Source organism: Arvicanthis niloticus, chromosome 6 (assembly GCF_011762505.2).
Source record: "Arvicanthis niloticus isolate mArvNil1 chromosome 6, mArvNil1.pat.X, whole genome shotgun sequence".
Lineage (NCBI taxonomy): Eukaryota > Metazoa > Chordata > Mammalia > Rodentia > Muridae > Arvicanthis > Arvicanthis niloticus.
Window position 1 is genome coordinate 101,332,334 of NC_047663.1, and position 11,229 is coordinate 101,343,562.

The 11,229-nt window shown below is 50.8% G+C and overlaps 1 protein-coding gene across 4 annotated transcripts in view; it reads left to right on the forward strand.

Annotated features, from left to right (window-relative positions):
- The first annotated feature begins 2,470 nt into the window (after positions 1-2,470).
- Positions 2,471-11,229, forward strand: part of Shisa9 (shisa family member 9) — a 293,765-nt gene continuing 285,006 nt past the window's right edge. The window contains exon 1 of one of the 4 annotated variants that reach the window (XM_076937444.1): positions 2,471-3,494. In XM_076937444.1, coding sequence (XP_076793559.1) covers positions 2,809-3,494 — 686 coding nt within the window. In that variant the 5' untranslated portion in view covers positions 2,471-2,808. The remainder of the gene's footprint in view (positions 3,495-11,229) is intronic. The other 3 variants (XM_076937445.1, XM_034507429.2, XM_034507430.2) reach the window with 3 other exon arrangements.

The window sequence follows — 11,229 nt, forward strand, 5'->3', positions numbered from 1 at the left end:
GTCACCTAATTTGGGTGCTGAGAACCAAATTTGAGTCCCCTGAATGTGTGGTAAGGGCTCCTAACTGCTCAGCCATCTCTCCAACCCCCACCTCCTTGTCAGGAGGTTAGGCCAGCTGGCTCGAGTGTCCCAGGGGTCTGCCTGTGTCCTTTTCCCCAGCTATGAGATTGCAAGTATGTGCCTCTACCCTCTGCTTCCTCATGTAGGTTTTAGGGGCTGAACTCAGGACCTCTTGCTTTCATGACAAGCACTTCCCTGATTCATAACTTGTTAAAAATCTTAATTAACTAAACACATAGCTAACATAGTTCACAAGTAGTTTTTGTCTATGTGTTTAGGAACACAGATTATCAAGGCCATTTTAGTCCTGTTACTTACATGGCAGTGCTTGGGGACATTAAAGATAGAAATACATAATTGAAGGTAGATTGTGTATCCGTTAGGAAGGGATAGAAGGTGGCCAGGCCACAGGCTCTGGAAGCATAGTTCTTGGGTAAGATGTCAACTCTAGCATTCACTCCACAAACCCCTGTGGGTAGCTTTTTTTCATTGCTTTGAGGCTCAGTTTCTCACATTGCTATTGGGAAGATAATATTAACCAAGAAGCAGACAATTAATGGGGCTCCTGAGCTCACTGATTCCTCTACAAGCCCCCAGGTTGTCTGGTACCCAGTTATTAGTTAGTAGTTAGTAGTTATTGATTTTTAATAAAGGCAAGCTTAGGGGATATGCTGTAACTCACAGAGAAATGTAGGCTGCCATCAGCTCCCACACCAATGCTTACGTTTGTGGGGTGGACAAGGTGGTGGCAGCTGTGGGTTGCCAGTATGACAGCTATGCCTCCCACCCTATTTGCACGGTCCTGTTGTGAAGAAGCTGATGATTGGCAGTTCTCACCCCTTTCCCAGGCGGGAGATCTGTTGGAGTATATCCTAATATCCTACTGGCTCTAAGATCCCCCCCCCCCCCCCCCCCGTGGTTTACCAAGGTGGCCCAGGGCTGTATTTGTAAATCTTGTTTATTCAAAGGGAGGGGGGAGCTTAGCCAAACTCTTTGATTTGGAGAAAACTTGCCACACAGTCCCAATAAACCCTCTCATAAATTTTCATTTAAGAAGACCCCAGCTGACCATTTTACATGTGACCCAACCTCGTGGTCCTTTGAAAATGTCCCCAGAGTCCTGCAGCTGAAGTCAAACAGAGGAGAGGGACGAGAAAACATTGCTTTCCCTGTGAATCACCCAGCCTACTGCAAAGAGCATACTCAGTTAATACAATTAAAAAACAAAACGCCACGCCGGGGCGTGTGGGGATATAAATTTAGCTTAGCGGCTTTGATGCGAATCCTGTTTTAGGGGCTATTGAAATCAAATTCAAGCAGAGGACAGGAAGAAGTAGGAGAAATGGTTGAGGGCTTATGGCGGGCTGGGAGGAATCGGTCAGGAGAAAGGGAGAGAGCAGATTTGGAAAGGGTGAGAAGAGATGCTGGGAGCCAAGGAAACAAGCTTGACGAGGATGTCGGGGAAAGGGGGCTCGGTGGGGATAGGGGACAGCCTGCTCTGGAGACTGTCGCGCGGGCTGCAGGAACGACGGAGTGGCTGAGGATGAGTGCCCAGGCCTTGCGCTGCGCCAAAACTGCCAGCGCAGAGGCGGTGCCGCTGTGTGCCCTCCTGTGGAGCTCAGCGAACGCTGCGGGGGCGAAGAGGGACAGAAAGCTGCAGGTCCCATGGGCTAGGCGAGTTCTTAGGAGAGCCCTTCCAGGATGAGCCATTGCCTTCGCTTTGTCCACTGGCCGCCTCCCCAGACCTCCGAGCTTTTAAAATGAGTTCCCAAGCCCCTGTTCTGGGATGCTTACCACAGCCCAAGGGGCTTGACATTTAACCCACCTTCCCAATTCCAGCCTCTTCTCTATCCAGGGACTCCAACCATCCCAGGCTCGCGCCAGGCAGGAGGTCGCATCCCCAGAAAGGGCAAGGCAGTCCCTGCAAGCCCGGGAGGAGGAGGGAGATCTTGTCTACACTGCTTCTAGTGTGTCTTGGAGTGAGCAAGCCATCTAATCGGTCCCGATTCTCCTAGAGTCACCCCTTCCTTGATCGACAGATTGCAACCGCAGCTCCTGCGCACGCACCCCTAGGGGGAAAAACCGCGGGCGGAGCCACCTCTGAGCCTTTGCTTGGGGTGAGGCGCACCTTTCTCCCCGAGAGGGTGCCAGAGGTCCCGGCTGCGGTTCTTTCCACCTGCCGAGAAATCAGAGCTGTTCTTCCGAGCCTGGCGGCGGCGGAGCTTGCAGCTTCTGCCGGAGCGCTTTCTGCACGCCCCCCACTCGCCCCCGCCCGCCCGAGTCACCTCTTTCCGCGCCCCCGCCCCTTTCGAGCTAGCGCTCGCCGCACTCCCTCCTCCCCCCCCCTCCGCCCCGCTCCTCCTCTACCCGCCCTCCTCCCTTCCCCCTTCTCTCTGGCCCTCCCTTCATTCCACAAGTGTCGCTTCTCTCTCTCCAGCGCACTTGGCGTGCTGTAGAGGTGAAGAGCATCCTGCGAGCCAGCGGACGTGGGGAGCCGAGTCCCGGGCGGCGGGCGGAGGGGAGTTACGGACACAGCGACTCTCCCCTGCCTTCCGCCCCCGCCTCCCCCGGTGGCCAGCAGGACTTGCACCCCGCGCTGGCCCCCGCTCCTGCTCCGTCCCCGCCCGGCCCCGGCGCGCTCCTCCCCGGCCGGCCCCCTTCCTCGGCGCGCGTCGCGCTGGAGGCGAACGCAGTCTGAGCCCAGCGCAGTGGCCGCCGACCACCGAGCGCCCCGCGCCGCCTCCCTGCATGTGCGGCCAGCGGCGGCCCGCAGCCCCCGCCAGCAGCCTCGGCAGCTTCAGCCGCGCGTCCAGAGGCGGCGACAGCGGCTTCAGCGGCGGCCGAGCGCTCCAGCCCGGGCTGGGAGACACGATGCGCCGAGTCCTCCGGCTGCTCCTCGGCTGCTTCCTCACCGAGCTGTGTGCCCGCATGTGCCGGGCGCAGGAGCGAGCTGGGCACGGGCAGCTGGCGCAACTGGGCGGCGTGCTGCTGCTCACAGGGGGCAACCGCTCCGGGGCCGTCTCCGGAGAGGCCGGCGAGGGCGTCGGGGGCTCAGACGCACCGCCGACTCGAGCGCCCACGCCGGACTCCTGTCGGGGCTACTTCGATGTCATGGGCCAGTGGGACCCGCCGTTCAACTGCAGCTCGGGCGACTTCATCTTCTGCTGCGGGACTTGTGGCTTCCGGTTCTGCTGCACGTTTAAGAAGCGGCGACTGAACCAGAGCACCTGTACCAACTACGACACGCCACTCTGGCTTAACACGGGCAAGCCCCCAGCGCGTAAGGATGACCCCTTGCACGACCCCACCAAGGACAAGACCAACCTTATCGTCTACATCATCTGCGGGGTGGTGGCTGTCATGGTGCTGGTGGGCATCTTCACCAAGCTGGGGCTAGAGAAAGCGCACCGGCCCCAAAGGGAGCACATGTCCAGGTGGGCTGCCTCCCCTTCGCCCTCCTCTTTGGGTCCACTTTCCTTTTCCTCCCATCTCCAACATCCCCCAGCCGTGCTTCCCTCCACCCCAAGGTCTCCTATTGGGGAATGTCATCCAGGATGACAACTTTCGATTGTAGCATTGAGCTGAGGCATTGGGCTCAGCACAAGTAGGGGTGAAAGCCGAAGGGAAGGCGTCTTCTTCCCTCGCCCACCTGCTGTTCCCTATCAGCAGATATATAGGTGGGACCTGAGACACATAGCCGGGTCTTCAAACTCTTGGGTTTTGGGGAGAGGATCCATTTATTCTAGATATTCCTCTCTAGGTAAACAGAGGCAGGCGAATCTGAAAAGGAGGGAGGGGCGTGTGTGATCCCTCGTGCGCGTGTGTGTTGGAGGCAGGGAGGGAGGAGGGCAGGGAGGGAAAGAGTGAATACCTCCTGCAACTTGTACACGGGGAAAATGAAGCAAAGGTTAGGGAGCGTGCAGGAGAGGGCAAGAACAGAAGCCTCCTGGAGCTGGCGTTTCCCCAGAGCTCTGAGGGCCCTGGATTGGGTTCCATTCCTCCTTCAGCACCTACTCCTCTCTGTGCTGCGGCCATCACAACAATGCTCCTTGCCTGGCTTGGAGCTGACTCCAAGGCCCCTCCATCCTTCAAGCACCTTAGTCAACTTTGCCTTTTGCTTTCTTTCTTCATTATGCAAGTCCCAACACTGGCAAAGTGGCAGCAGATGGGAGAAAGCATTTGGGGATTAAGGGAGCTATTTGCCTTTTTGTTTAACCCCTCCCCCAAGTGTCTAAATCGATCTCCAGAACTCAGTAACTTTGGAGGTGTAGGGTGCAGACTTAAGTCAGGATCTAGGGGAGAGTGGAAGGTTAGTGAGGTCTGGGTGAGATGGGCCAGCTGACAGCAGGATGGCTGGAGCCAAAGCCCAACTGACTTTGAATCTGGGCTTGAAGTCACAGCATCCTCTTCACTCTCCAAGCCCCCGCCCCACGTAGGGGGGTTGTGTATGTGCGCACTAGTGCACGCGTGCGTGTGTGCATGCAACCCGTGAACATGCCTAAAAATCTGAACAAAGAAACTTAGCAAAAATAGGCAAAGGAACATTACCATCTCAGTAGTAATCATTTTCTGTTTATATGAGAAAGAGTATCCGATGAGTTTTTTCTTTTCCCAGAGATAAGGGATCTGGAGGGAAGGTGGGAAGTTCTGATCAGTCTGATGATGATTTTTTGGGGACACAAAAATAAGATTCCAGGGAAGGTGCAGTAAGGTGCTGGCCTAGCCTACCTCCGGATAGATACCCCAAGGTGCTCTGACTCCAGCTTCCCAGGGGTTTCACTTTAGGAGAGCCCTGTTGTCCTTAGGGTGAGGGTGAGAAATGGATGCAGGTCTGTGACAAGCATGTTGCCATGTATGGAACTGGTATTCAGAGACAGGAGGGCTGCCATGCTGACACCTTAACTTGGGCTGAAATCGCCACCATGCCTTTTTGCTAAGTTCCCTTTTTGGGATTTGCTAAGTTTCGAGAGAAGCTACTGTTGGCAGATCTGTGGGTAAGGCTCTAGCTTCAAGCTCCCTTAGACTGGGTGCCCTGGTCAACCTAGCTCTCCACTGATACCCAGGGGCTCAGTGGAAACCCAGTTCCCTGTTCTAACCCCTCCTCCCAGGCAGCTCCCTTTTTTTTTTTTTTTTTTTTTTCCTCCTGCAGATTCTAGGTAAGATCTGTTTGGAGGCCACATCCAGGAGTGCCCAGAGCCAGGTACAAACAGGTTCTTCTCATAGACATTTGGGGATTTTAGAATGCAGTGGAAGTGCCTGGCCTTGGCAAAGGAGAAGACTGGATTATGTTACAGGCAGCTTCTTATGTATGCTTTCAAGGATGCTGCTGTTTGAGGCCACCTGTACTGTTTAAAGTCCCCCTTTGCCAGGGGCCCCAGCCCCTTTGACTTTTAATTAGAATGTGGGGTGGGAGCCGAGTACCAGGGCTGGCAAAGCTCTCCAGGTGATTCTCAGGCTCATCCAAACACTGTGAAGGGACCAGAGTGAACACCTGCTGAGCACAGGGCTGAGTGCCAGGCACTGTAAGGTGTGCATGCCTGTGTGCTTTGTGTGTGTGTGTGTGTGTGTATGTGTGTGTGTGTGTGTGTGTAAACTCACTTCTAACAGCCAGCCTATGACATGGCTGCTATTTTAACTGCCTATTTACATAGGAGAAAATCGTGGCACAGGTAAAGAGGCTTTGCTTAGTCTTGCAGTTAGAAGAAAATTGTTCCATCAATAGTAGTACTGGGTCCAACCCACTTGTACTTGAGTCAGAAGTCTTTACCTCAGGGTTTGGGGAGCTTCTCAGGGGACAGATTTTTAAGTTCTTTCTATGCAGGTTGATAGTCTATTTGGAGTGGACTTCCAATATATAAAAGACTTTTAGCACTCCTTTTCAGTGACTGACATCCAGGAGAAACACTGGCCTTGAGTTTGAAAATATTTCACAAAGGGAGGAGGTGCAGAGTTAATCCAAGAGAAAAGCAGAGGACAATGTGACCCTTTTTGCATTTGGGAGCTTGTTCTCTTCACTTTCTGTGGCACCTGGGCTGTCCCAGGCCCCTCTGACTGCATCACCTGCTGCTTATGTACTTATTTCTTTGGAGCTCAGTGTGGCAACTGGCTCCTTAGCTTTTGCCTGATGGTGCTAAGGGATCCTCCAGCAGGGACCAGTGCACCAAGCTTAGACACAAAGAGGCTGCTCTGAGGTGAGGCACATTCCAGGAGAAGTTAACCTGCCAGCCACAACCTCTTCATGTTTACCAGGAGCTCAGGGATGCAGACATGGGGTTTGTTCTCATTTTGACTGGGAAGCACCTTGTCAAGGACACATAGGTAGCTGGCAGTGTTCCTCTGCACACGTTGTCCCAGTGACCAGGAAACTGTGTTTTCCAATGGAGGTCCCCAATATGTCAGAATGCACATTTGGAGTCCTTGGAATATGGCCTGGTTTGCTCTGGGCTGAGGAGGATGGAGAAGGAAGAGGACAGCCACCAGGAGGGGTGGGGAGAACCCATACCATCTTGTAAGGACTAGGGAGATGGCCAGTGAAAGAGTACCTGCTGTGCAAGAATGAGGACCTGGGTTCAAATTCCAGCACCGACATAAAAAGCCAAGCACTGTGGCGAGTGTCTGTAACTCCAGTGTTAGCGGTGGAGACAGGCAGATCCCAGGGGCTCCAGGCTCGGTGAAATACCCTGTCTCCAAATGGAAGGTGGAGAGCAATCACACAGGGTGTTCAGATACTGAACTCTGACCCTCCACCCCCACCCCCCGCCACACACACAGGGTCAAGTGCCCCTTGGGGGGAAGGAGGGAGGGAGAAGGAGGGCTATGGAAACAGCTCTCTGTCCAGCACCATCACGGCAGCCATGGGTACTGTGACTTCCACTGTTCAGAGGAAGGAGAGACTGCAGTGAGGGCCTGCTGTGGCCCTGAAAGTTCCTGGATAGATGGGTAGATACCCTGTGGCTTGCCAAGTGTTACTGTTGGTGCGCCTTAAGTTTTCTGTGTATCGTTTTGTGATATAGTCTGATCATATGGCCCGGGCTGGTCTCCATCTCAGGATCTGCTCACCCCAGGTTCCTAGGGAATACATTATAGGTGTGTGACACCATCAATCTTTACTAAGAAAAAACTGAAACATGTAAAACTCCTGAAGGACATGTAAAACCCTGTGGACCACAGGACAGTCTTTGCCTGAATCAGGGCCTGTCACCTGGTGCTGTTTACATTCCTGTGGTGCGAACTGTCTTGCACATTGTAGGGTGTCTGTCTGGCGGCATCCTTGACCTCCACCCACTAAGTAGATGACAACCCCACACCTGTCTAGTGAAAATGACAGTGGAAAATGTCACTAGACACTCAGTTGACAGAGGAGTAAAATCCCCCTACTGAGGACCACTAATCTTAGTAAACTAGCTTTACAGTTTGGTTAGACTTTGCTTCATTTTGATGCTTTCTTCCTATTTCTTTTGTCCTTTCTCCCCCTTTTCTCCCTCCCTCTTTCCCTTCTTCCCTCCCTCCCTCTCTTCCCCCTCCTTTCCTTTCTCTGTCCCTTCTTTATTCTCTTTTTCCTTCCTCTGTCCCTCTTCTTCCTTCTCTTTCTGCCTCCCTCCCTCTCCCCCCATCCAGCAGAACCATTGGAAATAAGCCACAGACACAGCAGCATTTACCACACACAAAACAATCCCATGATCACAACTTAGAAAAAGAACAAAAATGCCACACTGTCATTAAATGTCATTAAAAGTCTCCTTCTCACACCCCAAATGTCCTTCAGAGCTTGGCTTTACGTCTGGATCTGGTAAAGAGGCATGGTATTTGGCTGTGAAATTTCTTCCACCCTAATATCCACGCTATCTTAAAGCCAACTTCAAGTCAGTAGCTCGTGCTGAAGAACTGGATTTCTCAGAGAATCCCAATGTGTAATTTCTCTGTCCTATCTGGGAGCTCTGGTAACTGCACCTGCAGTTTTCACAGAGCAGCTGCTGGTCGTGGCTGGGTGGTGATCATCCCCTTCAGAGAGCTCTTGGGTTTACCTCATCCACTCGCAGCCCGGGGTGTCAGAAGGCTTATGTGAACGTCAATGTTCCCAGTGAGGTCTCTTAATATTTGACCTTGGGAAGGCTGCTTCACATCTCTGCAACTCCAGTTCTTATCTGCAGGTTGAGAATTCAGTGAGGAGCAGGCTTGGAAAGTAATTAGCATAGAGCCCAGCCAGAGTCACTACCAGCATTTTCCTTTTTGGAGTTCTTCCTCTTGTCCACTGAAGGGGGTGACATTGCAGCTTGGACCTCAGTGCCTGGTCCCTACTCTGTACTCTGTGGCAATGGCTGACTCTCCTAACCTCTCTGGATTTGCATTTCCATCTGATCAGGAGAAGCTGGCAGGCTCTGAACAGGAAGGATGGCTTGTGTATGACTAGATTAAATGTACTGCAAAGTGCTGTCTGGGGGATGTCGAAGAACCCGTGTTAGATTTGCAATTTTACCACAAGCTTATGTATAAATTCTCATTTAATTTCACACCCCTCCCCCACGAGGTAGCTTCTATGACAGTCTGCCGATTACGGAGGCACAGACTGCTTTCCAAGAGGGTGAACGAGCACCCAGTGAGCTAGAGGAGACTGGCTTCAAACCTAGATGATCTAAGGCAGGGAACAGGCTGCTAGGCTACACCGCACTGGAGTGCAGACCCATAGGACCTCTAGTCTTCTCAGATCCCAAAGAAGTACTCAATGCCCCGAAAACAGCAGTGCGGCGCAGCAGGGCCTTCTGAGAGTCCATGTGAGGTCAAGTCTAAGAATGTTTTATGTACCTGTCCTGGCAGGGTTAGACCTCTCGGTGGAAACACTGGAGAAACAACCTTGAGGGCAGACATATATATTTGAAGCTCTCTCCACTTGAAGCTGGTAGGAAACACATGTTGTTTTTCCCATCTTCAAACAGAATAAAAAATTCCAAGCCAGAAAAAAATAAATCCATGTGGGCAAAAGATACAGCAGTGTCCTGTGTGGTTTTCAAAAATGCTTTAGAAGAGCTGTAGTCCTTTGCAAGATATGACATCAAGTGGCAAGTGCCCCCTTCCATGGGCCTTTGCTGTGGTCTTCCAGCACCCCTTTTATCCACCCATCTTTCAGCATGCCTGTGGTCATTTCATGGCTTCCCAAGCTGGAGAAGTTCATGTGTATCACATGGAACTATCTATTTTTCTTGCAGGACACATTTGCTTCTCTTTGGGGACCAACATCAGTTTTATGGAAGCATAACTTATGCCATCAAATGCACACATTTGGATTGGAGAGTTTGATGAGCTTTGGCATTTGTTTGCCCTGGTATAAATCACCATTATAGAAAATTTAATCGTGACTATTGTCCTCGTGTCCTGAACAATGAATGAAGTTTCTTATGTAAGAGATGATGCTCAGGAAGCCCACTGATGTGTTTAAAATTCAGGATATGAACCCACAGTGTGGTTTGGTTGGTAGAGTACTGGCCTAGCATGAAGCCCTGGGTTTGAGTCTCACCACTGCCTAGAACCAATATGATGGTGCACACTTGCACTCCCACAATACGATGGTGCCCACTTGCACTCCTGGCTCTGAGGTCAGGTGGGGTGGCAGGAGGATTAATAGTTCCTCAGCTACATAGGGAACTTGAGGGCAGCCATGAATACATGAGACACTGTCTCAAAACAAAACATAAAACCAAAACCAAACAAATGAAGAGCAGCAGATCTCCAGAGAAAGCTAGACCCCTGGGAACCTTCAGGGCAGGTCCTGGGACTTGGATCTCCCTTTGGAAATACTGGCATCTTATATTTGCTTTCTGTATCAGAAACAAAAGTGATATATGTTCCCTAGACAGGCCACGCTCATTTTCTGTCTATTTGGCTGAGTCGTCTTCCTTTAGATCTGAAATGGCTGGTCCTCACCCTTCAGTTTCTGCTATAATGTTGCCTTCTCCAGGAAGCCTCTCTGACTTCTCAGGTTTAGCCTCCCCGCAACCCCCACGCTTAGCACTCAGTGTTATCTGCTTCCCTTTGTAGCGTGGTCTCAAGGTAAGTTGATTGGTTATTAGTTATGATTGAATTATAAGTTGATTGTTTTATTGTCTGGCTCTTTCCATTATCATTCACAGTAAGGAATATAGGGACCAACATCCTATAGATGTGTCTTGAGTGCCTAATAAAGACAGTTCTATTTCTGTTGTTCTGTTTTACATGGCATAACCTATTCCATCTGTCCATCCATCCATCCATCCATCCATCCATCCATCCATCCATCCATCCATCTAATGGTTATCTTAGATATTCAATACTTATTGAATGTCTACTTTATGGCCCACACTGAGCTATAACTATGTGAGGCTGATAACTGATGCGGGTGCAATTCTTTCTCTCATATACTGGAGGGCTAGGTAACACACAATGAAAGATAATATGTCAACACAATTGCTCTAAATGGGGCTAGAGTGTGTGGAGTGGGGGGAGACAAAGGAATCTAAGTGGAGTTGCTCCTGTGAGGGGCTCAAATGAAATCTGGTGCTTCAGGAATTTTTCAATACATCAATAATACATCAAAAGCTTTATTATGTAGAATTATCAAGTCCAAAATTTGCCAAGCTCATGTCTCAGATCAAGCCTGAATGTTGCCAGAGAAGATTCCACAGACCTAGAAAGGACAGATGCTCAGGTTTCACAGCTGCCTGGTGGGAGAATCTGTTAGTTGGGGAAGGATCAACCTTTTGCATTATTCAGACCCAAACAGACACCAGGACTATTTGTTAAACCCTTAAGTGTTGGCTTGTTTTGATGAATGAGATGCTCTTCCCCCTGAGTCATTACAGGTTTTGACACATCCCTACCTAAAACTGGGTTTAGTGTGCACCACGAAATATGCTCATTTGGCAACTAGTGTATGCCAGGACCTCTGAACAAATATGACATGTGCTATAAAGCGTAAGTTCTGGACTGTGGAGAAGGTGAGAAAATAAACCTCACTCTGAAGTCTGTCGTTAGGTGTGATGTCTTCCTGCTCCCAGTAACTACAATTCCAAAGCATCGTGTGCACTAAGGATGACGTACCTCACGTGGAAATAAACCCACACTTTGAATGTTCTACTTGAAAGTTTTGATTTCTTTTTGGATGACTTTGTTTCAACCTGAGTGTTTTAACTTTGTAAG